The sequence below is a fragment of the Silurus meridionalis genome, chromosome 7 (assembly GCF_014805685.1).
Source record: "Silurus meridionalis isolate SWU-2019-XX chromosome 7, ASM1480568v1, whole genome shotgun sequence".
In the NCBI taxonomy this organism is placed as follows: domain Eukaryota; kingdom Metazoa; phylum Chordata; class Actinopteri; order Siluriformes; family Siluridae; genus Silurus; species Silurus meridionalis.
This window is the reverse complement of record NC_060890.1, coordinates 4,909,338-4,936,787: the sequence shown is the minus strand read 5'-3', so window position 1 is coordinate 4,936,787 and position 27,450 is coordinate 4,909,338. Positions and strand designations below refer to the sequence as shown.

The 27,450-nt window shown below is 39.4% G+C and overlaps 1 protein-coding gene across 4 annotated transcripts; it reads left to right on the top strand.

Annotated features, from left to right (window-relative positions):
• Positions 1-3,444: 3,444 nt before the first annotated feature.
• brsk1a (BR serine/threonine kinase 1a) lies at positions 3,445-22,060 on the top strand. Of its 4 annotated transcripts, none has more exons than XM_046852928.1 (19): positions 3,445-4,594; positions 6,505-6,599; positions 6,765-6,850; positions 6,966-7,106; positions 7,864-7,980; positions 9,622-9,655; positions 9,800-9,868; positions 10,008-10,154; positions 12,308-12,339; positions 13,023-13,187; positions 13,536-13,633; positions 15,899-16,049; positions 17,113-17,173; positions 17,493-18,021; positions 18,105-18,153; positions 18,240-18,363; positions 18,637-18,850; positions 18,961-19,050; positions 21,105-22,060. In XM_046852928.1, the coding sequence occupies exons 1-19, from the start codon at positions 4,510-4,512 to the stop codon at positions 21,284-21,286; spliced, it is 2,469 nt and encodes an 822-aa protein (XP_046708884.1). In that variant the 5' UTR covers positions 3,445-4,509; the 3' UTR covers positions 21,287-22,060. The 4 variants fall into 4 exon arrangements, with proteins under 4 accessions (XP_046708884.1, XP_046708883.1, XP_046708886.1 ...); XM_046852927.1 differs by having other exon boundaries at positions 3,446-4,594; positions 21,078-22,060; XM_046852930.1 differs by having other exon boundaries at positions 3,447-4,594; positions 17,766-18,021.
• The last annotated feature ends 5,390 nt before the right edge of the window (positions 22,061-27,450 follow it).

Genomic DNA, 27,450 nt, shown 5'->3' with positions numbered 1-27,450 from the left:
TTGATCCCACAGGGTAAAAGTTTTTTTCCTTACATATAAAATATTTCCCTCTGACTCTGGGAGGTTTCTACTCACCCCATCTTTCCTACACACACAAATATCAACATTACATCTACATTTACATTTCTGGCATTTGGCAGACACCCTCATCCAGATCTATTACCTAAGGATAAATAACATTTTAGATTCCTGTCTGATCTTGAAGAAAATAATCAACTAGTTGAAGTATGAGGGTGGTAGTGTGTATCTAATGTGAAGCTACTACTGTGGAGATCGTTTTCCTTATACAGAAGTGTTTTATTCCCCTTATAACGTCAATTTATCAATATTTTTTTCTTCACATATCCCAGTGATGAAAGGAAGGGTCAGTCATGAACACAGGGTTATTCATGTGCGCTAAGGGCCTTACTTAAGGGCCCCAACAGTGGCAGCTTGGCGATACCAGGGCTTGAACCCCTGACCTTCTGATCTGTAACCCAGAGCCTTAAACACGTATTTTAGTTAATCAAGTATTTTAGCTGTTGACTTTCCTGATACCTGCAGTATGAACATCTTTTTGCATCAAAGCTGTATAAAAATTACAATCTTTGTTTAATATGCCTATTCATATGACCATCAACGATGAATAGAAGAAAATGAAGGAAAAGGAGATACAACCATAACAAAGATGACTGGAAATGATGTGTGTGCCGGTGCCTTAAAAGTTGTGACTTCTAATTTTAGAACAGCTGGAGAAGCACTTCTTATTCAAGAGCCTTAACCCTGAACCTAGTCAGTCTTCCTTGTAAGTAACCTTAGATAAAAGATAAATAAAATAAGTATAGGTATGTGCATTCAAAAATGCAGTCAATAAATCCTCAACATCGGAAATGCTTTTATTATTCTAGGCATTCAATACACACAAAAATGTGTGAGTGTGACAGCCTGGCATTCCGGCTCAAAAAGTGTTTTCATTATTTTTGTTCCAGGTTTTACCTTCATTTACGTTATTTATCTAATTACTATCATTCATCTACAATTACAATAAGACAATCACAGAGAACCTCTAGGCCATCAACTAATGAGGTCACACATCCAATTTATTGTCGCATAGCAACCAGTATCTGATTGGCTGTTAGATAAGAATAATGTTTTTCCACTGACTTTTCATTTTATTGCATTTATTCTAATCAGCTCTTTTATAATTGTTTTATTCCTATATTATGAAGCCAGGTTTAATTCATTGTAATAATACAGTGTCTTGGTGCATGTTTCTAAACAACAAGCTCAGTAATGTAACGGTATGATTTCCTTTGACCAAACAAATCTATAAATGTTCAGATGTTCCACTTTATTTACATTGAAAAATCCTCCCTTAGCATGAAGAACAGCTTTACTCACTTTCAGCACCTGGACAGTTCATTTCTCTAAAACAAACAGCTGAAAAACTTTGCAATGCCTCTTGGAAAGAGATGTTTTAGGATTCCTTTCAATAAATTTTCTGCTTATAAATTGTCAACAAATACAAATCTTATTTACCAAATTTTGGTGTGATGTTTTGAACCTCTTTCAGCAACATTGACCCAACATCAGTGTCTGGCATCACGATAGTTCCTGTGTTTGAATGAGCTCAAATCCCCACAGCTATGCTCCAAAAGCTAATGGAAAGCATGAAATGGGTAGCTCATGGGTAGCTCATCAAACACATATGCTAAAGCTATTTATAAACAAAACTCATATAACCATGGATATGGTCAATCATTTTCTGTTTTTGATAGCATTTATAATATTTTTAACAAAGACAATGTCCACATCCAGCTCTTATCAGGCAGGTGTGTTTAAAGGGACTGTGCTCTCTCTGGTCCTGTTCACCCTGTACACATCGTACTTTCGATACAACTCAGAGTTCTGCCACGTACAAAAGTTACGGCACTGCTATCGTGGGTTATATCAGGACGGGACAGGAGGAGCAGTACAGGAAACTGATCTAAGACTGCGTTGCATTGTGTGAATTTAATCACCTGCACCTCAACACCACAAGTTCAGGGAGATGGTGGTGGACTTCAGGAGATCCAGGCCTTCTGTGACTATCAACAGCGACTGTGTGGAGAGTGTAAAGGTCTACAAATACCTGGGAGTGCAGCTGGATGATAGAATGGACTTAATGGTGCTGGGATTTAAACTCATGACTTTTTGATAAGTCCAACAGCTTATCCACTGAGCTAACACTTCCCTTAACCCTGCTTCAGTATACTATTATGGACCCACCAATCTACCTCTGAAGATACATCTGTACATTTCTACATACATTTGTAATAGTTGTGTCTTGCTTTTTTTGTTTCCTCATATCCTTATTATTGGAGTACAAATTTCATTGTATTGGCTAACAGACAGTTTCCTGTACATATATGGTAATAAACTACATTATTTTGAGAGTCAGTGAATGTTTTCCATCATAGGAAAGTCTTTGGCAGTATTTTATCCGGCTTATTAACCTCATGAGAGGAAAAAAATCTAAATGTTGAGGAAACGATTTGAAGCTTTTACATAGATGCTGTAATGTAAATCATATCAGGCACCAGAGATGGGAAGTAAAAAAAAGTACAAATGCTTTGATACTGTACCTAAGCAGATTTGAATTTTTCTAACAACTTTCTTACTTTCACTCATTACAGTTTGTACACAAAGATCTGTATTTCTTACATTTTCAAACCAGGTTTGTTACTTTAATTTAAAAAATGTTTTTTCTTCTCATTGTGCTCCGTTTTCAAGCTAACATGGATGAGACAGAGGGAGTCAGTGGTGTAAACGTGACATAAACATTCCTGATCACTTGATCATCATCATCTTTTCTCTGCTTGTGTTCTATATAGTGGTTGTTCAGCCTGGATACATTCATTAGGTAACAAAATTTTAAAACCTTTAGTAGTAATATATGAATATGATGTGAGGTCCAGTCTTTTAAAACATGAGCATCTGTACTTCTACTTCAGTTAAGGATGTGTGTATTTTTGCCACCTCTCTCAGGCACTTCCTGGCCATTCACCAATATTAAATAGAATATATGCTGACAAAAATAATGGTCATTTTGTAATTAATTCTTAAAATATAGGTTGTTACTTGAAAATGTACATGGTATAGGGAAATAAAACGCTTCAGGATGTGGAAAACGATCATCAGACCATAACGTACTACCACCACCATGCTTCAACTGGTTGATTATTTTCCTTTAGTTTTAGAAAGGAAGGTAAAAATATAATTTTTCTCTTATGATTCATATTTTATGCATCGATTATTTAAAGATATGTTTGCTGTGATACAGTGGGGATCGTGTATAAGAAGGAGAAATTAAATTGTTCCTTTGGCTTATTGCTGTGGAGTAATGGAGCAAGGAGGTAGAGAGAGAGAGAGAGAGAGAGAGAGAGAGAGAGAGAGAAGGACCCGGATACTGATGCTAGGGAGAAGGAGGAAGAGTGGGAAGAAAGACAGAAAGACTGGATAGAGCGATTTCCTGGAAGGAGGAGAAAGGGGGGGGACAAGACATTTCGCAACATCCGGATGGGAAGCTACAATCCATCACCGGAGCACGGCCTGGTTCTTCATTTTATCACACGTCAAGCTTTGCAGGAACGAAGGAAGGAAGAGGACACGGCGGAGGAGAGAGCACAGAGGTAGAGGGAGGAGGGAGGGAAGGATGCTGTGATGCGCTTCTTCAGGGAGGGATGGAGGGAGAGGGGGGGCATCTGAAGAGGGTTGTTTTGTCCGAAACGGATGTTGGCTCTTTGCTCGTCTCCTGATCACCACGGCGATGCGCGCTGCAGATCAAACCCGTGGTCCTCGTTCTGCTTAAACCGGGACACCATGCAATAGAGTCGCGTTTCTGCATAGGACGCGCACGCGCTTGCGTGCGTGCGTGTGTGTGTCTGTGAGCGCGCGTGTGCGTGCGTGCGTGTGTGTGTGTGTGTGTATATATATATATATATATGTGTGTGTGTGTATGTGTGTGTGTGTGCATTTGAAAAAGCAGAACACGCGGCATCCCTTACCTGTGATCACAGGCCTTTTGCGCATTGAGGATCCGGTTTATGTTTCCATACCCGCCTCGTTTCTACGCGGTTGATCCGAGCAGGTGATGACTTTCAGAAAGGACGGTGGTGGTGCGATCGAGTGGAGGAGAACCGATGCATACATGGTGGAGCAACCCTGGAATCCACCGATGTCAACTCCTGGACCGGATGCACCGTGCGTTAAGAATATGTCGTGAGCGTCAAATGTCATTGTGATTCACGATTGTTATTTAAAGAAAAGGGAAGAAAAAAACCTGAGTCTGATTGGAATAAACAGCACAGAGATGGGACGTTCAGCAACATCCTTGTGTACAGGCCTGGCCACATGCTGATGATTCAAAAACAACTCCTGTGAGAACCTGCATTGCTTTGTCCCTTATTGTAGAACACAGCAGGGATGTTCTGAGGAGATAAGGACAGAAGGCTCCAAAGTACAAAGCTGTCATTAAAGCATCTCTCCGCCATGTCAAAAGACCCGACTTGCAGCCAGACGGCTCAATACGTGGGGCCATACAGGCTAGAGAAAACCCTCGGGAAAGGACAGACAGGTAATGGGACAGTGCCTTAAAGGTGCAATATTATCATTTCTTAATTGCCCAAATAATCAGCATGATATATCTAAGGTGGATCCCATGGCCTAAGCATAACAAGAGGCCTGAGAAAACCTGGTTAGAAAATTGACTTCCGGTCCGAAAGTGTTTAGATGTGCCTCCTGACAGTCATTTTGTAAACCCTTTACTCTACAAGACACTCTACAGGGGTGGAGCTTTGTGTAAATGGGTGAGAATTGTAGGGAGGTACAAGTTTAGTGTTAGTTAGATCCAAAGGTCATGAGTTTGAATCCCATCTACACCATGTTGCCACTCCTGGGCCCTTGAGCAAGACCCTTAACCCCATAGCTTCTGAGTTATATGAATGACATAAATGTAATTCGCTCTTAATAAGGGTGTCTGCCAAATGCCCTAAATGACACAAATTTGGCATCTTCTAGTCATTGAGGGTAACCTAGCTAGCTAGTTTGTGCACACCAGTTTGCAAGCTGCATAGTGGAATTACTTCACACCCACTTTGAATGATATACAGATGATGTACGGATGCATGTTCATTTTGGAGATTGTGTAGTACCAAATGGATTTTTCAGAGTACTTAGGAAAATGGTAGCTGTTGGTCAATGTGGTTCATTTTCTAAAAACGCTGGCAAATGTGCTACTTTTGCATATATGTTGTGCATGGATTTAGTTTTTTTATGTTTGAATGCAGCTCATCAGGGCTAATTTCATTTATAAAGCACTTTTAACAATGGGCATTGTCCCAAAGAGGCTTTACTTAGATAAACATGTTAGAAATATACATTTTACATTTATAAATCAGTCCCTATAAGTTTATCCCTAATAAGCAAGCCAGGGGCGACTCCCTGAGTCAGTATGAGGAAAGAAAACCTTGAGCGGAACCAGACTCAAAAAAGGAACCGTCCTTATCTGGGTGACACCGAATGTCCATTTATTATAGTTCCATCATTGATGGAGGTTGACTGATGGACACTTGAATGCAAACCTGTTGTAGCAAACAAAAATGGAGTAACACAACAGAAAGCTGTTTGAATCCCTATAATATCAGAGTTGAACATGGTGACACAATTTGGCCCAGTTGACTCGGTGGGAGAAACCGTGTCTGTTAGCTTTTATGTATGGAAAAGAGGGTAGATAGCACTTTTCACTGTGTATTAGAATTCCCTCTCATGTTGACTTGGATATGTCTGTTGAGTCCGTGGTGCCAGGCAAATGTAAGAGCATTAGCTCCAAACTATCTCATTAAGGACTTATTGCTAAAAAGCAGTAATAATTTGGGTCTTTCATAGGGCAAAACTGTAGTTGAATATTAATGTTTAAGGTTTCTTCATTTACAGATGCCCTTATTCAGAGCGACTCACATTTATCATTCATAAAACTGAGCAGCTTTGGGGTTAAAGTCCTTGCTCAAGGGGCCAAAAATGGCAGTTTGGTGTGATTTGGATTTGACCTTTGGATCCAAAGTCCAACGGTTTACCCAATAAGCTACCACCTCCCTCCTTGAACCTAATCAATGGTTGGGGTGGTGCGCTGATTTGATTAATTTCCAGACTTGACCATTACCAAATTACTCTTGTACCACAGCAGTTGACCAGCAACTGCATTTTTTTATTGATTCATTGAACAATCATGGATTTTTAAAATGATATGATATCAATGGCCTCATCGCACAGGATAATATTCTCCATTACATTGCAAAATCTGTTTAGGAATAGTTTATGGAACATGACAAAAGGTTGAAGGTGTTACCTTTGCCTCCAAATTCCCAAACCTCAGTTTCTAGTGATACATGCATTCCAGTAGATAACGTTCAACATAAGGTCGAAGATCTGACTAAATGAAACCAGGTTTATGCTAATGCTTGTGTTCCCTCTCTGTTTTCCGGAAAGGGCTGGTGAAACTCGGGGTGCACTGCATCACGGGCCAGAAAGTGGCCATCAAAATTGTGAACCGGGAAAAGCTCTCGGAGTCGGTGCTCATGAAGGTACGGGATGCTGTTTCTCTGTAGGCTTTTCTGTAATGTGTGATTTGGAGATTTTGTGGAAACAGAAGTGCAGGAAGCCTTACTAGTACTACTTTTTGATAATCTGAATGTCATGTGACCTGGGTGTCATTAATAGCCTCTCTATCTCTTTCTCCTTCAATTCAGGTGGAGAGAGAGATTGCAATCCTAAAACTAATCGAGCACCCGCATGTCCTGAAACTCCACGACGTCTACGAGAATAACAAGTATCTGTGAGTATAACACTTCTCTACTTCGCTGCATCTCCTGGGATCTCTACTCCATCGTTTTCTTTTCATCCGTATTACTCTTCACTCTACATACAGCGTCACGTTTGTTCTCTGGCAGGTATCTGGTGTTGGAGCACGTGTCGGGTGGCGAGCTTTTCGACTATTTAGTGAAAAAAGGAAGACTGACGCCCAAAGAAGCCAGGAAGTTCTTCAGGCAGATCATCTCAGCTCTGGATTTCTGTCACAATCACTCGATCTGGTAAAGCCTAGTTCGGGCCTATGAACCAGACTCAAAACTCATACTTATCTTGGTGGTACCAAATTTTTATTAATTACAGTTCCATCTTGGTTGAGGTGTACTGTTAAGTGATGGGCACTGTCTATGCAACCTGTGGTCCTGAACCGTTGACTGTTTATATTAATTACAGTCCAAATCTAGTTTCCTAGTTCTTGAGTTGCTCAGAAACTTCATGAATCTTTGGGCTGTTCATGTGGTCCCATACCCAGCTGCACAGAATGGACATCTTAATGAAGACTGAAAGGGATTGGAAAAGATTTGAATGTCATACATTACTCTAAAGTTTGTCCCTGATGAGTAAGCCAGTAGAGACGATAGAAAGGAAAAACTCCCTGAGACGGTATGAGGAAGAAACCATGAGATAACCTGTTCTCATCTGGGTGACACTGAATGTTTAATCATTATATCATAATGTTCAATCACCAATGTTGAGGTTATCAGTTGTCCACTTGAATGCCAAACTGTTCATGGCAACTGCAACCCAAAGCCAATGCAACAAACCGTCCACACTAATCACCATCCAAATACTAATCCATCCTCCTGCTTCCCTCAGAGTTTTAGAAGGCAGGAGTTTCATTTGTACATATTTTTAATTAGATTGTAGTCTCAAAATTGTTCTTGGTAAAACTCTACATGGATGGATATTATCCATTTCGTCTGATGTGGCCAGTAATAGTGTGGCATTTGTGTGAATTTGTGTTTCGATATGTTCCTGCAGTCACCGAGATCTAAAGCCAGAGAATCTCCTGCTGGATGAAAAAAATAATATCAGAATCGCTGACTTCGGCATGGCCTCCCTACAGGTGGGGGAGAGTCTGCTAGAGACAAGCTGTGGGTGAGTACGCACTCTGTGTGTGTATGTGTGTGTGTGTGTGTGTGTGTGTGTGTGTGTGTGTGTGTGTTTGTGTGTCTAACTCATAGTGGGAAATGTCTTCCTTTTAGCCAGGTTTTCTTGATCTCCAGAGAATCCAATGTCATTACAATCACTCACTGAGTTAAAAAATAATAAATTAAAAAAAGAATTACAAAAGATTCTAAACAATTTCTCGTAATTTAAAAAAAATTTTATACTTAGAAACTCAGATTTTGTTCTTTATATGCTACACTGACTTTTTATGCATGTAAGGATAGGAATTTTGATTTTGAAAGATTTTTATACATTTTAAGACAATCCAAACATTTCCTGAGAGCACAAATATGAGGAACATTGGCCAAATTGTACAAATGTCTTGTTTGAACCAAATGTGTTTTGTTTAAGTGATTTTCATTTCGAGGTACTTTTCAGAAAAATATACAGTGAACTGAATATTGGGTACAGGAAAAAAACAATTACATTGCGAAAAATTATAAAAAGTTAAATTACCTGAATCAAATCATATTTTATTTGACTCATTATATTTTACACATTTTTATTTGTCACATACACATTCATACAGAGTATGATATATGGTGAAATGCTTTTTTTTTTTTACGACTGTCCAACTTGTAAACATGAAAGAAATATAAGATATAAATATAATACAATATAAAATAAAAAAAATACAATAATGTAACCTAAAAATAAATAAAATAAGTATAAATGTATATTAAAATATAATTTTAATATGATATAATAATTTAATATAATAATATAATATTATATTAAAATTATATTTTATGAATACACACACACACACACACACACACACACACACACACACACACACACACACACACTCTAGCTAAAAATATATTTACAGTACAGACCAAACCTTCTCATTCAAAGAGTTTTCTTTACTTTAAGAACTATCGAGGTCCCAAATGTCAAGATTACATAAAATATATACATTCATTTTTTGCACATCTAAATATTTTTGCAGCAATTTCTAAATATGGACTAAAGTTTGTAGCCACCTGAGCATAATATTGGTATGTGCTTCTTTCTGAACACACCAGTCACCATTTGCTCTTATAGTAACCTTCACTCTTCTGGGAAGATGTTCCACTATATTCTTTTTTGGAAATTTGTGAAAATTAATTCATCCACAAGGGTGTTAATAAAGTCAGGTACTGATGTAGACCTGGGGTGCAGTCAGCATTCACATTCGTTTATGTTCAATAGGGTTGGAGCTCTGTAGCAGAAAGATCTTCCACACAATTCCAACCCCATGTAAAGCATATCTTCACGTAGCTGGCTCTGTGCACAGGGGGATTGTCATGCTGGAGCAGGTTTGGGTCTCCTGGTTCAAGTGAATGGAAAATTTTCCCTCAAGTTTGTGTAAACAGCTTGGAAAAGAACCACCTTTGGCTGGTCCCAATACTTTGTCCATATAGATTCATGTATCTCCTATATGACCTCTAAGACCTTTAAGAGTAATTAAATCTGTTCCCCATCTTCAAGATATTTTTTTCACTTTCACTAAGACATTTTTGCAGTATATTGTTATTTAATTGTATGGTGAAAAATACATTTTGCAATCCTGTGTCTCTTTTTCAGATCTCCACATTACGCTTGTCCTGAAGTAATCAGAGTAAGTCTGCATTAAATCCTAATAAACTGTAATGTTCACCTTTACCTATTCCACTACCACAACACAAACATTTAAAAGCATGCTACTTAGTCCAAATGCAATGCAGGAATCATCTCAGAAGGTTTTTCCTGATCTTTCATTTAGGGTGAGAAGTACGATGGTCGGCGAGCGGACGTATGGAGCTGTGGTGTAATTCTGTTTGCTCTACTTGTGGTAAGAATGCGTTCCTTTGCACTCAGTTTTTGGCGTCTTGGTTTTAGCGCATTTTGGTTTGCAGTTTAGCAGCTTTGGTGTTGATGGATTGGCCCAATGCATCGTAATCCTGCCTCCTTACTTCTCAATGGCCATGCAGGGTGCGCTCCCGTTCGACCACGACAACCTGCGCCAGCTGCTGGAGAAGGTGAAGAGTGGAATATTCCACATGCCCCACTTCATCCCACCTGACTGCCAGTCTCTTCTCCGTGGCATGATCGAGGTGGATTCGGAAAAGAGGCTCACGGTGAATGTTTTGTGCTTTTTTATAATTATTTATGGGTATGTTGTTGGAAGATCGGGGTTCTGCGTAAAGTAGTGACTGATCACTTCTGCAGTGACAAATGAAAGGAAAATAAGCTGGTGGCTCTATTACGCAAAGGTGGGTCGTTTATTTTTTAGGTCCACTTGTCCTCTAGGAAAGAATTATCCCTTCAAATCAATACAAAGTTGTTCTGACTGAACACATGCGTCCTCCACATGGGTGTGGTCTGTTCTGGGATGGCTCCGCGTTCATCCATAAGCTAAATGGTTTGATGAAATGAATAGACTCTTCTGTGGGAGAAATTGGAATGATGTGCTTCCTATTTGGCTATTATTAAAACATCAAACAAGGAATTACCATTTCCAAAAAGAAAGTTGTTCTTCGCTCTACAAATGAACAATGCTTGTTGCCCAAAAGTAAATGATCATGAATTCTTTTATATATATATATATATTATATATATATATATATTTTTTTAATATATTAGCCTTATATGTTTTTTTATATCTTTATATTTATATTGATATTTTATATCTAGATTTTTCTTTTTTAGATCTCATGGTGATTTCACAGCCACAAGCTAGTTCTTACCTTATTTTACAACAACTTTCAGTCAGGGACCGTGAAGAATTGTGGCACATTCCTTTTCAACTCTTTGGATTACTGTTCAAAATGTATCTAAGCTAATAATTCTATACTAAGGGTCTTTTGCTAAACAGCCCCTGCTAGACTTTCTGCCACTGTTTGGATATGGTCTAGCAACGTTCTGGCCTACAGTACCTTGACTATAGAGCCTCTAATTATGGCATCAAGTGGAATCCTTCACTACAACTAGAACACTAGGCCACACCTCCTTTACCATGATAGACAGAGCCCACTCCTCCTTTACTAGGATTGATAGACACAATGGCTACACCTCCTTTAATAGGATAGACAGAGGCCACACCTCCTTAATTAGGACTGGAGCACAAGTGCCACACCTCTTTCAGGTGGACTGATTGACACAAATGTCACACCTTCTTCAGTAGAATAGACAGAGGCCACGCCTCCTTAATTAGGACTGGAGCACAAGTGCCACACCTCCTTCACTAGGACTGATAAACACAAAGGCCACACCCCCTTAAATAGGGTAGACAGATGCCACACCTTCTAAACAGCCCCTGCTAGATCTGTTGCCACGTTTGGGATTTGAACTTTGAAATAATATTGCATCAGTTGTGGGCAGAGGCCGCACCTACTTCATGAGGACTATAAGAAACTAAGGCCACACCTTCTTTATTAGGATAGACAGTAGGTTTATTAATAGACAGAGGTCACATCTTTTTCAATAAGGTTGAAAATAATAATAAATAATACATAATAATAAGGCCACATCTATTTCCTTAGGGCTAAGGATACATCTCTCTTACCATGACTAAGAAATACAGGCCATACCTCCTTCAGTAGTGCTGGTAGACCCAGAGACCACACCTCTTTTCTACAACTAATAGACATAAAGGTCACTCCTGTGAATCCCTAGTTGTTGTTGTTTTTTTTTTTTTCAAATTTATTGATATCTATAGAAGTCTTGCCTTCTGGCAACCTGAGCCGGATGTACACTATGCAGGTACTTGTATATAACTTACTATGGTGCACCCAGAAAACACCCGAACCATGTGTATGACTAGTTTCTGAATATAGCTAAGCTTTCCTAAGTAAGTTCAGATGCAGCTGACCAGAGAGATTCTAAAACTGTGATTATATTTAATTTGACAGCATTTTCATTTCCATTCCCGCATCATCTCCTACATTTGGCGCAGATTATCACGAATATCACATCACCTTTATTATTATTATCATATTTCTGGCCAAGCTTAGAATAAAAGCTGCATAGTAGAATAAAATGCCAGAATCTACAGACAGATGGAAGAGCATACTCATGGTTTTGTGTGTGTGTGTGTGTGTGTGTGTGTGTGTGTGTGTGTGTGTGTGTGTGTGTGTGCGCGCACACACGCACGCACACACGCTTGTGTGTGTGTGTGTGTGTGTGTGTGTGTGTGTAAGCCTTGCCCGTGCAGTTCACTTTCTGCTACAGCGCCATCTGCTTGCAAATGCTCAACATTAATCACTGCACCCTCTCTTTCTCTCTCCTGCAGCTAGAGCAGATCCAGAAGCACGCCTGGTATATGTGAGTATCGATTGTTTCTGTGTGAGCCAGAGAGGTCAGTCTGTAGTGATACATTGTAGCTGCATAGTGTCTATTTGTGCATGGTTCATGGTTTCTGAATTAAGATCATGTTATAGACAATTTATTTATATGGTATATACAGTAATTGTGTTTAATTGCTTATATATGGCAGAAATTTACCATATATATATATATATATATATATATATATATATATATATATATATATATATATATATATATATGGTTTTTGAGACACATGCATGTTCCTTTTGTTTCTATGCAGCAAATACACACACAAATTGGACAGCTTTGGTAAGTTTTACAAGGGGCATGGCAAACTACAGTATTTCAGCTGAATGTTTGTAGAAAAGAACTGTCCAGGTGCTGAAAGTGTGGAAAGCAATTTTTCATGCTAAGGGAGAATTTACAATGAAAATAAAGTGGAACATCTGTACATTTATAGATTTGTTTGGTCAAAGGTAATCTTACATTACCATTACATTACCGTTTGTTGCATAGAAACAAAAGGAACATGCATAAAACCATAAAAGACTCTAACCCTAACCCAATCTTTTGATTGTGTTTTATTGCTTTTATAACCAGAGCATTGTATCGCTAAATGATGACACAGGACTTAATGTATATGAAGTTTTGATCTTGTGTGTATATGTGTGTGTTAGGTCAGGCCGTAACGAGCCATGTCCGGAGCAGCCGCCGCCAAGGCGTGTGTGCGTAAAGCGGATTCTCTCTCTGACCGAGCTGGATCCGGACGTACTGGAGAGCATGCACTCTCTGGGCTGCTTCCGAGATCGAGTCAAACTGACCAGAGACCTGCAGTGTGAAGAGTGATCACCATTTCCTACTCTTTGCAACCCAATTAGTTCCGAAAACACATTTCCGACACCCTTAGATTCACAATAAACTATATTATAACCATAAAATAACGACCTACACCTTATTTATTTGTCTTGAAGTCAGTCATCAAGGTTTTGAGGTGAATCTGGGGCTGTATAATGGTCATTAGTGAATTATTATTGCAGTCTAATACTGATATATCACTAAATCCATAAACAAATATAATAATAAACAATATAATGTAGAATATGACAGTAACACACATTAGATCTCATCGGAATGACAGTGACATGACAGTGCATCACTCTGTCTCTCTCTTTTACTTGTGTCATTATCAGGGACAACCAGGAAAAGATGATCTATTATCTCTTGCTGGACCGTAAGGAGCGATATCCCAGCTACGAGGATGAAGACCTGCCGCCTAGAAACGATGTAGGTCAGTAAAATATGACTTTTTTATTTTGTGGTGGTGGATGAATGGTATGAGAAACTTACCACATGAGAACTTCAAGTGAGATTTAGCTTCGGTTATGAACGTGCTAAATGAAGCCTGTACTGTGGGTAGGGTTGCCACCCTACAGCTATAGGATACCACGATTAATCTGGAGCTTGGGTATGGAATTTCTCATGTTTTTCTGCGTTTTTGTGGGTAGATAAGGCAGATAAGCTCTACTATATTGTCCCTAGGTGAGAATGAGTGATTGCATGGTGTTCTATGATGGACTGGTATATTTATGCCATTTGGCAGATGCCCTAATCCAATGCGATTTACATTTATGTCATTCTTAAGTACAATTCTCTTATACTGGATGTTCAACATGGCACCTCATGGCAAAGGCTCTCTGAGGATTTGAGAATTAGAATTGTTGCTCTCCACAAAAATGGCCTATGCTATAAGAAGCCTTGCCAAGGGCCTATTGAAGAACTTCAGTTCTTAGTGCTGTGCGTTAGTTGCACAAGCTGTTTCAAAAACATATGCATGAGTGCTGCCAGCATTGAAAGCCTCTTCTGAAGCTGACTCACAAAAAAGTAGGCAAACAGTTTGCTGAAGACAAACTGTCCAAGAGCATCAATTACTGGGACCATGTCCTGTGGTCTAATGAAACTAAGATAAACTTGTTTGGCTCAGAGAGTGTCCATCATCAGGATTACCAAGAAAATAGTGATATGCCTACAGTTAAGCATGGTGGTGGTAGCATCTTGGTCTGGGGCTCCATGAATGCTGCTGGTTCCAACATTGTATTGTGACATTCTGAAGCAGCACATGATGCCGCCCTCCCTTTAGAAACTGGGATGCGTGGCAGTTTTCGAACATGAAAATGACCCCAAACAGACCGCCAAGATGACAACTGCCTTGCTGATGGTAAAGGTTATGGAGTGACCAAGTGTATCTCCAGACATGAACCCTATTAAATACTTGTGGGGCATCCTCAAGTATGTCTTGAGGTGTCTAACATCTAGCAGCTCTGTGATATCGAGGAGGAGTGGAAGAGTATCAAAGCAACAGCCTGTGCAGCTCTGGTAAAAAATAGCCTAGGAGGATTAAGGCAGTGCTGGATGACAATAGTGCTCACTTAAAATATTGACACTTAGTACACAGTTTTGACATGTTAATTACCGTATTTTTCGGACTATAAGCCGCTACTTTTTTCCCACGTTTTAAACCCTGCGGCTTAAACAACGAAGCGGCTTATTTATAACATTTTCCTGGGTTTTTCCTGGTTTCACAAACTTCAAGCCAAAATACTAAGCCCCATAACATTAGACCAATGAAACTTCCGAACGGTAACGAAAAAACGCACCTCACCTGTGTTCTGAGCTGCACGGCATCGAGAGAAAAAACGTTTTTTTTTAAACGCATGATGCCAAAAGATAAACTCCTGAGAGAAATAGTTGTGAAAAGGAGGAAGACAGTGAACAATGACTTTCTTGGTAGGCTACAGTTTAAATACAAGCCGTTGTAACGCATTGAGTCAGGGTTAAGGGAGAGCTCACTAACTCTAGTTGCAACAGAAATCATATAAGCACAGACAGGTTTCCAAAACTCGTGCTTTTTTATGTTTCTTGGCAACAGCCTTATGGGTTAGTCAAAGAAACTTAGAAATGAGCATCAGAAAATAATAAGGACATATTCCTCGGTCTTGCACACATGCAGTAATATCGGAAAAATGAGGCGGCAGGTTATTCTCAAAATGCTGCTCTGCTTTTAAAGGAACCACAACATGTAAAGTTCATCGGTTTCAGTGTAGACAGTGTAGTCGGCTTATACACAGGTGCAGCTTATTTATGTTCAAAATAAAAAACCTTTTGGTACTACCTCATATATACAGTATGTATTCTTTAAAATACCTTTTTTATTTCTAATAAACACTTAGTTTTACCCAGCTGCTTTAGCAAGATAAGATCAGCAATTAATACAAAGTTTTGCAAGAAGATTTTCGTGAGACTTTGGGGATGTCTACATCAGTAAAATAAGTCATTATCATGAGGGTATACTCTAATGTTGATCCCTGGTAATCGTTATACACAATCAACCCCTGGGGCAAATAGTGTAAATAGTGTGTAAGGTGTCCTGTGTATTTATTAGCCTGGGCCACACAATCTGCATTTATACTCCATGCGGAAGGAAATCCCTGGAAGGGTATTAATGTGTTCTTGTGTGAACAAATCTCGATTTCACTTGTGGATTTTGTGAGTTCAGATCCTCCACGGAAGCGTGTGGACTCGCCCATGCTGACCCGTCATGGCCGCTGCCGGCCAGAGAGGAAGAGTCTGGAGGTGCTAAGTGTGACAGAGCAAGGCTCCCCTACACCCCCTCGCAGGGCACTGGACACCTCTGCACACAGCCAGAGGTATATATACACACACAAATACACACACAGTAGTTATACGTTTCTATGTAAGATAGAAAATATCAAGGACTGTGCTGTGATTTAGACTGATGGCATGGGTGATGGCTTTGCCATTTGTATAGAATGCCATGCTTTTTGTTTCTATTTATATTTAATGTTGACATGGACGTTGGACAATAATGGACATTGTCCCAAAGCAGCTTTAAGCAAAAATAAATACAATAGTTCCTATAAGTGTATCCCTAATGAGCAAGCCATTGGAGACAAGTGAAAGGCAGAGGGTATCAGGATGAAACTTTGAGAGAAACCAAATTCAAAGAGGATCCTGTCCTCATTTGGAAGACGCCGAATGTCCATTTACATTTACAGACGTGCCTCCAGAGCGACTCAAGGGCCACATTTGGTGATACTGGGATTTGAAGCCCCAACCTTTTGATTAGAAGATTTCTTATAGTTTCAAGGTTATTAAACTGCTCATGGCAGTTGCAGCCCTTAAGTCCTTTTTCATACTAAGAAATCTTAAAAATAGGTGTTTCAACATTTAGTTGTTGCTATGGAAATTGTATTAGAACCTGTGATTTTAAGTTCTACTGCCTATTATAGCCAGTTTCTCTTGTAAATGAAACATCTCCAGACCAAGTGGATTCAAGCATTTCAGATTTCTTTCTGTTTTGGGTGTTTCAAGGCCGAATTTGAGCTTTTGTTTTTCTCTTGGCATCACTGGACACTGAAACAGAACACTTCTGACTCCACTCTCCAATTGTGAATGTGCCTTCTGCCACATACATATTTACAATAAATTTTATACATTAGAGTAAATTGCTCTATTTTGCTAAACAATGTACTCTAATTTAAATTATTAAGAGATTACAGTATACTACCTATACTGGTCACCATTCTTTAAGACTCTTAGGTTAGGCCATGTCTCGACATACAATATTTTCATGTTACGATGTTGTCATTGTAACGCATCTCCGTTGTAACTTGGGCAATACGACTTATAATTATAATTTATAAATTATTTTCTGTGTTATGCTGACATCTAAACCTTATCACTTCCTAGATCACGATCAGTAAGTGGAGCATCTACTGGTCTATCTTCTAGTCCTTTAAGCAGCCCCAGGGTAAGAGATTATTGTTTTTTATATCTTTTTTGTTTAAGAAGTATTTTAACTCTACAGGTTGCACATTTAAATGGGCTGCAACTGTAAAGAAAATAAAAGAATAACTTATATTTTCTGTTTTCTTGGGAACAACATGAAGCTCATTCATAATCAGCATTAAAAAGAATGCTCACATTGTCCTCAAGCCCGCACGTGTCTTTTTCAAAACATTCTCCACACTGTCCATCTGTCGTGTCACCCATCGCTCATTTCCATTCCTTTCCTTCTCTCCATCTTCTGCTGCCTCTTCCTGCTGCATTTTTTCACTCCATGTCTTCAGAGCCCGGTGTTCACGTTCAGCCAGTCGGAAGTCGCCACCGCCACCAAACCCCGCGCTGCGAGTACTCGCGAGTCTAAAACTCAGACTCTGCCGTCTAAAACACCCCCTGAGCGACCCCGCCTTCACTCCATGAAATCCCTCCCGCTTCGCTCCTCTTCCTCACGCTCGCCCTCCCCTTCGCCGCTCCTCTCCCCGCTCCCTCGCTTCCTCTTTTCCCCTGCCCCATCACCTGCGCTGAAATCGGTCACTAAATGCTCCTATCCGATGTCCCAGGTGACCCCTCAGGGCTCGCCCCTGCCCACGCCGCTGGGTACCCCCGTCCATCACCCCCACCCTCCCCCTTCCTCCTGCTCTTCTTCCCGTGCTGAAGGAGGAGGTGTTGGCTCGCTCTCGCTGACCCCGCCCACTAGCCCAGGAGGAGGCGGAGCTGGCATGGCTGCCAGCAGCTCCGCCCACTGGAGGACCAGATTTAATTCGTTCAAGAACAACCTGCTCGGCTCGCCTCGCTTTCACCGCCGCAAGCTGCAGGGTGGGTGTTGGCAAACGTTCAAATGACAATTACCATATGTGGATGAAACAAAGAGTTACATTTATCACTAACTATTTTTTTAGTGCCCACTTCTGAGGACATGTCAAGCCTCACACCGGAGTCCAGTCCTGAGTATGTATCCAATGATCACTAGTCATGACTTATGGTTCAGGTGTCTATGGAATGCATTACCCGTGTCATTGATTGATTGCCCCTAGGCTGGCGAAGCGCTCCTGGTTTGGCAACTTCATCAGCTTAGAGAAGGAGGAGCAGATCTTCGTGGTGATCCGAGACAAACCGCTGAGCTCGATCAAGGCGGATATCGTGCACGCCTTTCTCTCTGTGAGTCTTGTTTTGCCGCAGTTCTGAAGGTCCAGCGTGTTATAGTAGATTGTGACTCCAACTACTATGTGATTGTAGCCATATATGATACAATGTGCTGTTTAAAATTCTATAGAATTTATAGCTATAGCTTTGCAAGAAAGGTGAATTTGTATACCTGAATTTGTTTACCTGTTATCTGTCTTATTTGTTGAGCAACCAAACACACCCAAAATTGGTGACTGTCTTCCTAATGGTCACTAAATACCAATTTTTCGCTTTTCTCAACATCAGATTCCATCCCTCAGCCACAGCGTGGTTTCACAGACGAGTTTCCGGGCAGAGTATAAATCTTCCGGAGGTCCTTCGGTATTCCAGAAGCCTGTCAAGTTTCAGGTGGATATTGCCTTCTCAGAGGGAGAGAGGGAAAGGGAACGGGATAGAGAGAGAGAAAGAGAAGGAAAGAGGAATTATGGAATATACAGTGTCACTTTTACCCTCATATCAGGTGGGGAGCCCTTTTATGACCTATTTCTTGCAAATCTGTATATATATTGTATGTATTGTAGATATCTAACCATGTGTATCTGTGTGTGTGACTGTGGGTGGCTGAAAAAGGCCCAAGTCGCAAATTTAAAAGAGTGGTGGAGACGATTCAAGCCCAGCTGCTTAGCACACATGACCAGCCCTCGGTACAGGCTCTCGTGGGTGAGTCACAGCCAAACACTTTTTTGCAGACACATCAAGCCTGCACATTACAAATGAAATACTTGATCGAATCACCATTGAATCACATTTGTACCATTTTTAATACATTACAACTATGTGACTTGGGTCAAAGATCACATCAAACACAGCATTTGCGTATAAACACAGCCGTTCTAATTCTATTCAATCAACTTCTAGTCGTGTTTAATAATAGATATTGTAAATAGGACAGTGTTAAGGAAAACTGGATGAAAAATTTAGATCCTGCACGAGCAACCCAATGGCAACAGTGTCAACAAGAACTCCCTTAGACAACAGAAAGAAGAAACCTTGTGACAAACCAGTCTTGAAAGATAACTCCCCCTCCCTTATTACCCAGGAGTGGGATTATTAATGATTTTCATGCACTGCATATACTGCTCACCCCCAGTTTTGCACGTCTGACCATGGGACGGGATGTAATATCCAGCAAATCTATTCTCAAAATTGTCGTGTTGGAAGCAGAAAAAGTGGGCAAGGTCTGATTGGCGTTGACAGGGGAAATTTTTTTTTTTTGGTATCATTACCATTTAGAACGTCTTGATTGTGTCCTTTCAGTTCATTTCGAAGAAACGGGTCCAGCCTAAGTCCCCAGGTGGTTCCGAATGGCCCACACAACAGATAATATCAAGACGGAAAATAAGCTGGCATCCTGAGGAGCCCTTACCTCTCTTTTCAATTCAATTTAATTTAATTCAATTCATTTTTATTTGTATAGCACTTTTAACAATGAACATTGTCTCAAAGCAGCTTTACACAGAAAATGTGGTGATTAAGAGTGAATATGTTCTTTATAAGTAAGTTTGTCCCTGATGAGCAAGCCAGTGGCGACTGTGGTAAGGAAAAACTCCCCAAGATGGCATAAGGAAGAAACCTTGAGAGGAACCAGACACAAAAGAGAACCTCAACCTCATCTGGGTTGCACCGAATGTCAATTTATAGCAGATATACAATGTTGCGGGGTGCAGTGATGATGATCAGAAGCGAAAACAAGTCCTGAGTCAATGTAGCAGTCTGTTGACATTAACTACAGTCCAAATCCATCCTTAAAGCGCCCGTTCTTACTCCGGAATTTCATGGAACCACTCAAGGTGTTGATGAGAAACCGTCCCAAGCTGCACAGAGTGGCCTCCAATCGAAGAGGACCACGCATCATCGCTATGTTGAGCTGTTTCTTCGCACCCATGTTGTAATCGTATGAGCAGATGAGACACGATCATGACGTCCTAACTGGTAATGATGCTGAAATTCCTTTTGGACGGCACTCACACTATCATTATTCGTATAAAAGGCTTTTACAGTAAACACTCGTTGTGGACCACTCCACTGCTCCATTATAACTAATGGGAACGGGTTCGAAACGAGCTTGCACTGTTTTCGAACAATTGATGCCCCTGGGTTGCCATCTCCTAGTTTCAAAATTTCACGTTACCTTCTAGATTCTCTGTGAATATATTCATGTGCATGTGTGTATATTCTATGCAGTTATGTGGCAGCAGTGCAGATGCACATCAAGAGCTTCAGCTAATGCTCATTCTTTGGAACAATTTTCTGATTATGAAGATTGTGAATGATTATTTGGGTTGACGTGGCCTTCCTGTTAGCTCAAAGTAGTTTGAGTAGTAGTTTTCCTCTGACATCAATTATCGGTAAGGCATTTCTTTACAAAAAAACTGCAATACACTAGTTTTGAACACGTTGTTGTTTTTTGTAATTTGAAAATTGAACTGTTGTCCATGAAATTTCCAGGAAATCAATATCCACTACCTGGTCAAATTCACAGCAATCATAATTTTTCTACTGAAGCTCTTGTTTCTTCATAATTTTATGGATTGTATGCATTGTGCTGCTGCTACTTGATTAGCTGATTGTATAAATGCATGGATGTACAAGTGGCTGATAAGCATATGCTACCTTTATCTTTAATGATCATCATTATAAACAATTTGAACAGGAATTGAACAGCCATACGTGCTTTCATCACACAGCAACACGACCCGTTTTCGCTCTCGCAGATGAGAAGAACGGCCGTCCTCACGGAACACCCACCAGACAGAACTCGCGGCGCTCAGAGGGAGGAGCCGACCGCTGTGAATGGGTTGAGCGAGGCGAGAGTGGAGCCTTACTCCAGAGAAGAGGTTCAGCCAAAGAGAGGACCCGTCTGCTGTCATCAAATGGGACCCAATCGCAGCCTTGAACAGAAGAGTATACCGGTCATCGTTCACCAACACTCATTAAAAAAAAAAAAAAAATTATATATATACAACCCTCATTCGCTTTCCTGCTACACTACAGCATGATGGTAAAGTCTTGTGAAGTTTTTTAGGGAGGTGCTTCTTAATCAAAATACAGAGAAAATAATCAGTTCCAATTCATTGGGAAAAAAAATCTGAGTTTCCTCTTCGAACCTATCGTTTGGGTAATATTAATAATAGCATTATAATGTTTTAAATGTGCTATTGATGGGAATTACGACTCACTTAAGTGATTCACTTGCTGTAATTTAGTTTAAAAGTGCAAGCTTCTTAAACAATATGTGGGTCACGTATTGTTCAGAGTTTCTGGTAATCCATTGTTGGGTGTTAGAGTTATAGAAGTAAGAACGCACTGCAGTTATATGAAAAATGATTCACGGTGTGGAATTTCTTATGGAACTGCACAGTCTGGGGTGTGTTATTCTGCTTATATGACCACCGCCTCCAATAATTACAAGGATTACGTAGTAAAAAATTACTTGTTGCACATATTAATGGTTTTAATTTTATTTTATTGTCACGGAACTTTCACATGGTCGCTTGTTCCTTTATCAGTTTAACTGTCATTCTGTCAAAACGTGCAGTTTGCCATTAAGGCTCTGGGTTATTGCTCAGAAGGTCGGTTGTTCAAGCCCCAGTATCGCCAAGCTGCTACTCTTAGGCCCTTGAGCAACGCCCTTAACTCTCTGTGCTCCAGGGGCACGGTATCATCTCTGACCCAGCTTCCTAACATCGAAGAAAGAATTTCACTGTGCTGTAATGTATATGTGACAAGTAAAAAGCCAAAAAAATGTTTTTGGATTAGATTGGTATGTGCTTTTTAAGCATCCCATTCCACACTGAGTCTCCATTTGCTTTTATAATAACCTTCACTCTTCTCAGAAGATGCTCCACTAGATTTTGTGGAGATTTGTGCGTATTTATTTAGCCAGTTAGGACAGGTCTGTACCCTTGGCCTCCTCACCTTCTTACCTACATCAGTACCCACATATACATTACAGCACAGTGAAATTATTTCTACTGATATAGATGGTGTAAACAATTCATCTCAAAGTTGTTCAAAAGGGTTGGAGCTCTATAGCAGGAGATCTTCTTCATTATCCAACCCATGTAAAGTACATCTTCATGAAGCTGGCTTTGTGCACAGGGGCATTGTCATAGTGGAGCAGGTTTGGATCGCCTAGTTCAAGTAAAGGGAAAATCCAATGCTAGCGCATCTAGAGATTATATAATTGTCTCTAGATTTGGGTAAAAGTTTGAGGAGGAACCACATATAGTGTGCCCTAATACTTTTGGCCATACAGAGTACACATCTCTCAAAAAATGTGTTTTTATATGTTCTACAACAATATAAAATAAATGAAAAAAGATCAGGATTCAATCAGGTTCAAGACCGCTTTTTATTAATTTAGCAACAGATAGCATATACAGTGTAATTAGGCTATACATTAATCTATAAAATAATTATTTGATATAACCATTTATATTTATTATATTTATTTACTTTATATTTTTCTACATTGCTTGTAGACCATAAAACCATAAAAAAAAGCAGAACTTTCTTTTGAGACATTTCCTCCAAGCGGCCTTTTAGTCTTTTAGATAAATATATATATATCATTTACCTCAGAAAGTGAATGTACCTTATACTTTTAAAGACATGAAGCTAAGGTAATCAGTGGCCTATAAAAGTTAGGTACTTTAAATCTTTATAAAGGTATACTATTTCAACTATAAAATACTCTATATTATATCTATAATATATCTACTACATTAATAACATCACTGTCAAAAACTGGAAATAAATGACCAAATTCAAAACATATCTGCATTTAAAAGTGCTTTTATATTTGATATACTATAAGTGACAAAATAAGGCAGGACACGACTAAATTAAAGGGAAATTGTCTTGTTCAAGACTCAAACCATGCTAGTTTGATCCCAATTTGAACCAAGTCTAAACTACACTGGTTTCATTTGTGGATTCTTGGCATCTGCTTGGTTGGAATAAAAATCTGCATCCATATCGGTGCTTTCTGGATTAGATTAATGGTCTAGAACCTTTAACACTAAGCCACCAAAGGAAGCTAGCAGGTATCTTGCACTGATTAAACCACTTTTACTATTTAAATTCTTACAAGATAGAAAGAAAAATACAACCTAGCACAAGCTAGGTGTTAGCTCAGTGATTAAGGTTTTGTGTTACAGGTCAGAACATTGTGTGTTAAAATTCCAGCACCAACAATGTACCGTGGTTGGGTTCTTGAGCAAGAGCCTTAAAGTTCAATAAACCAAGCTAAGACCATAAATTCTAATTAAATTAAAAATCAGTTTAACTCCAGTTAATTCCAACATTTCAACTGTAAACTAGCTTACACATCAGTGTTTTAGAATTGTATTTGTTTAGCATATATGGAGGAGTCTCCAGTGTCCAGACTTTGTGTCAAAATATGCACAAGAATGCTACAAAAATGTTGTGCTTGTAACAAAGCACTGACACTGGAGTCCCCTACCATACATGCTACATAAATACAATTCTGAACTACCGATGTGGCAAAAAAATCAAACCTCCACCAACTAGCTAGCAAAACACTAGCCAATTAGACAATTATTCAAGGGATTATAAGATGTTATTTGCTTTACTGTTTATCATATTTCATTAGCGGCAGAGTTTGGAGGGTGCCTGTAGGGATTTTTGTTTGTCAGGTATTGCTGTTGGGGTCAGGGTTATTCCAAATGTGGTCACTGGGGTGGTGGTCAAGACTCAGTGCAGGACACTCGAGTTCTTCCAGTCCAACGTTTGTGCAGCAAGGTATTGTCATGCTAATGCAGGTACGAGGTTTTTAAGTTTCAGTGAAGGGAAATTGCAATGGTAGTCAGTTAATTCAACTTTGCGGGGTATATGGTGTAATAGTTTGGTGTGGACAGACGTCTGGCTATACAAGGTGGTATCAAAAGGTTATGAGACTAGCTAGTCCCTCACACAACAATACACACAATAACCACAGCTCCCAGCGGTCTTCTGGAATGTGTTCTGGAAGTCAAGCACCTTCTGTGAATCGCGCTCCATCAAAATGGCGACCTTTGAGCTTCATCTTTGAAAGAGTGCGAAGTCCTCAGGAGCTAAATATGGCGAGAAGGGTGGGTGCAGAAGTTAGACCGTGTTGTTTCCGGTAAGAAACTCACATGTGAGGAGAGATTGGTGACAGGGTGCCTCACTTGGTCAGAATAGCAGATGTAATACGTGTGGTCAGAATAGTATAAGTTGCACAGCTCCCGGTCGATGTCGTTTGGCAAGCTGACTTATGAAGGTCGATGCTCCCTGTGACTGTGCGTGCAGTCTTGTGCTGCCATCTGTTGCCATGTTACAAAACCGAAACTTTTTGACCTAGCGTATATTGTAAAGCAGTGGTCCCCAACCTTTTTTTGGGCAACAAACCAGATTAATGTCAGACAATATTTTTACGGACCGGCCTTTAAGGTGTTTCATAAAATGATACGACCGGCATAAAAGCTGGTTTTTCTAAATATAATAATAAACATGAATCCACTGTGTTGTTTTTTTGTTCATTTTGCTAGCTTGGGGGTTTCAATTTAGCGGTAATGTATTATGTGTTAGCGGCCGGAGCAGCCCCTTTAAGAAGGTAGCGGATGGAGGTAAGACATGTGACCGAGGCATCTTGTCATGCATCAAGAGTGAGTCATAGACAGATGTGGCAGAGAGAATCCGGTAATTTTCCAAAATAAAACATCTTTCGGAATCAGTTCAAGTTATGTATTCTTTCTGTGTGGCTCGGTACCAATTGGCCCATGGACCGGTGCCGGTCCGCGGCCTGGGAGTTGGGGACCACTGTTCTAAAGAATGGAAAAGTACAGTTTATTGCTTTTATCGCTTGTTAAACATCAATACATACTTATAGTTTGTTTCTATACTTTTATATCCTACTTAAGACACAAGGACAGTAAAAATCCCACAGGATGTATTGATGGTAACAAAATATCACTTAAAAAACAGACTAGCATATCTGGATGGTTGTTTTTGTATGTTTATGCTTATGTTTAAGTTCAGTTGATTCACTTAAATGAGTCCAGATTAACCCATCGTTCCTTATTTACTTCACAGGCTAAAAATAGCATAATATATCTATAGATTCATCAGGCTCAGATATTCTCTTCTCAAATTACTACTCAAAAATGATACTTTTCCTATTCAACTCCAAATGCACTTTATCGTCCTGGTGGTTGATCTTGAATTTTCGTTTGGATTCAATGTTGAATGAAAGCGACACGGGAGCTTCGCTATCGTGCTACGTGGATCAGTGTTATTGGCATCAACAATTATCTGTAGTTGAATGCAATATGTCTACACACAACGCTCTGAATAAACTAGAGTCAGAGACCACCGGTCTGTTGACTTGTATGCAATAACAAAGGAAATATATCAAAATCTGATAAGATAATAGAGGTGTCACTTTGACTAAGCTAGGCTCACTATGTCCTTCGAAAAAAAAGTGGTTTCACACTTTGACTGTACTATAAACATCACTTGTTCACCTGATAGGATGGGATTCGCATTGCTTCAGCTGGACTTTTCGTCACATCCGTCGAACGGTTCATGCTTCTGCACGCCGAAACCACCTTCCACATGATTAGCGACTTTTGATTGTATCTTCTGCATGCATTCTTACTAAATCTGGCCTCAAAATGACCCACTGGTAACTGAAAAGCATGAGACTGCATCTGATTAGTGAATTTAAAAAAGTAACATATTCTCCCCGTACAATGCTGAAACTGCTTCATACACAGCATCAGGACTCACACTCTTTGACAAGAGTGGACTTGAAACAGTTAACAATAAACTAAATGGATCTCCGCTATCCTTGCTGCAAGACTTTAGGTTGTCAGGAATGTCATATTTCTTTTATTTGTTTATTTGAGAATTGGGAAGAGAAAGTAAATACTGTACTGCAGAGAGAGTTGGAAAAAACAAACTGGAAATCCTGGAAAAACTGACATTGTGTTAATGAATTGAGACAAGTACATTTGTCCTCTCGGAAAGCTATGGAACAGAATGGATGTCTGTTTGTGCTTTGAGTCTTCACGCCTAGCATTTTTTTTCCTATAAAGAATTAAAGCAAGCGAATGAAGTTGTATGTTGTTAATAAACTAAAAGATTGTCCTCGGATCGCCAGCTGAACACTACAAGGAAGGTGCACAAAAAACCAATAATGCAAAAAGGACAATTTCTCAACAGGACAGAAGTTATATTCTCAGTTATAATGTACGGAGTACAGATTACATGCCCCTGTAAACTCCGGGTCGGAGAAATGGACTGGTCAGAGTAAACATAAGGACTCTGATCCATCTGGGCCAAGGACCTTCATGTACACATTCCCACTTATCGTCCACTGACATGGACATTTGTCAATTCATTGCAAAATATCACATATATATATATATATATATATATATATATATATATATATATATATATATATATATATATATATATATTTGTGTGGGTGTGTATGTGTGGGTGTAAATATATATATATATATATATATATATATATATATATATATATATATATATATATATATATATATATATACACAGACACACACACACACACACACACACACATGATATTGACCTCTGTGCACAGTGCTGCTTTATCAATGGGCTTCCTTGCAGCATTATGCAATTAATCCAGAAAGGTCCACAAAGGGACATAATCAAAGCACCTTGTACGTTTTTTTCCCTCCCCTAACAAATCGGAGGATATTACTTTTGATTAGCAAGAAGTGTACCTCTTATGTATTTATTTATTTATTTGTTTGTTTATTTATTTATTATATGTCTGTTTTTTTCTACATCTGCTTTTTTTTGCGCACTTTCTTGGCCAGCCTAGCATATTCTGGTGTATTTATTTATTTATTTATTTATTTATTTATTTATTTATTTATTTATTTATTATATGACTGTTTGTTTCTACATCTGCTTTTTTGCCCATTTTTTTTTCATGGGCGGCCTGCTGTGCTCCCACTTTTGTTATCTCCGGAATGAATATCTGCTCAATATCTGAACTTCTATGAACCATCCAGAT

Coding starts and splice junctions, on each gene's coding strand:
- brsk1a (XM_046852927.1), top strand. CDS start 4,510: ATGTCAAAAGACCCGACTTGCAGCCAGACGGCTCAATACGTGGGGCCA. Junction 6,851..6,965: donor TACGAGAATAACAAGTATCT/GTGAGTATAACA, acceptor GTTCTCTGGCAG/GTATCTGGTGTTGGAGCACG. Junction 18,154..18,239: donor ACACCGGAGTCCAGTCCTGA/GTATGTATCCAA, acceptor GATTGCCCCTAG/GCTGGCGAAGCGCTCCTGGT.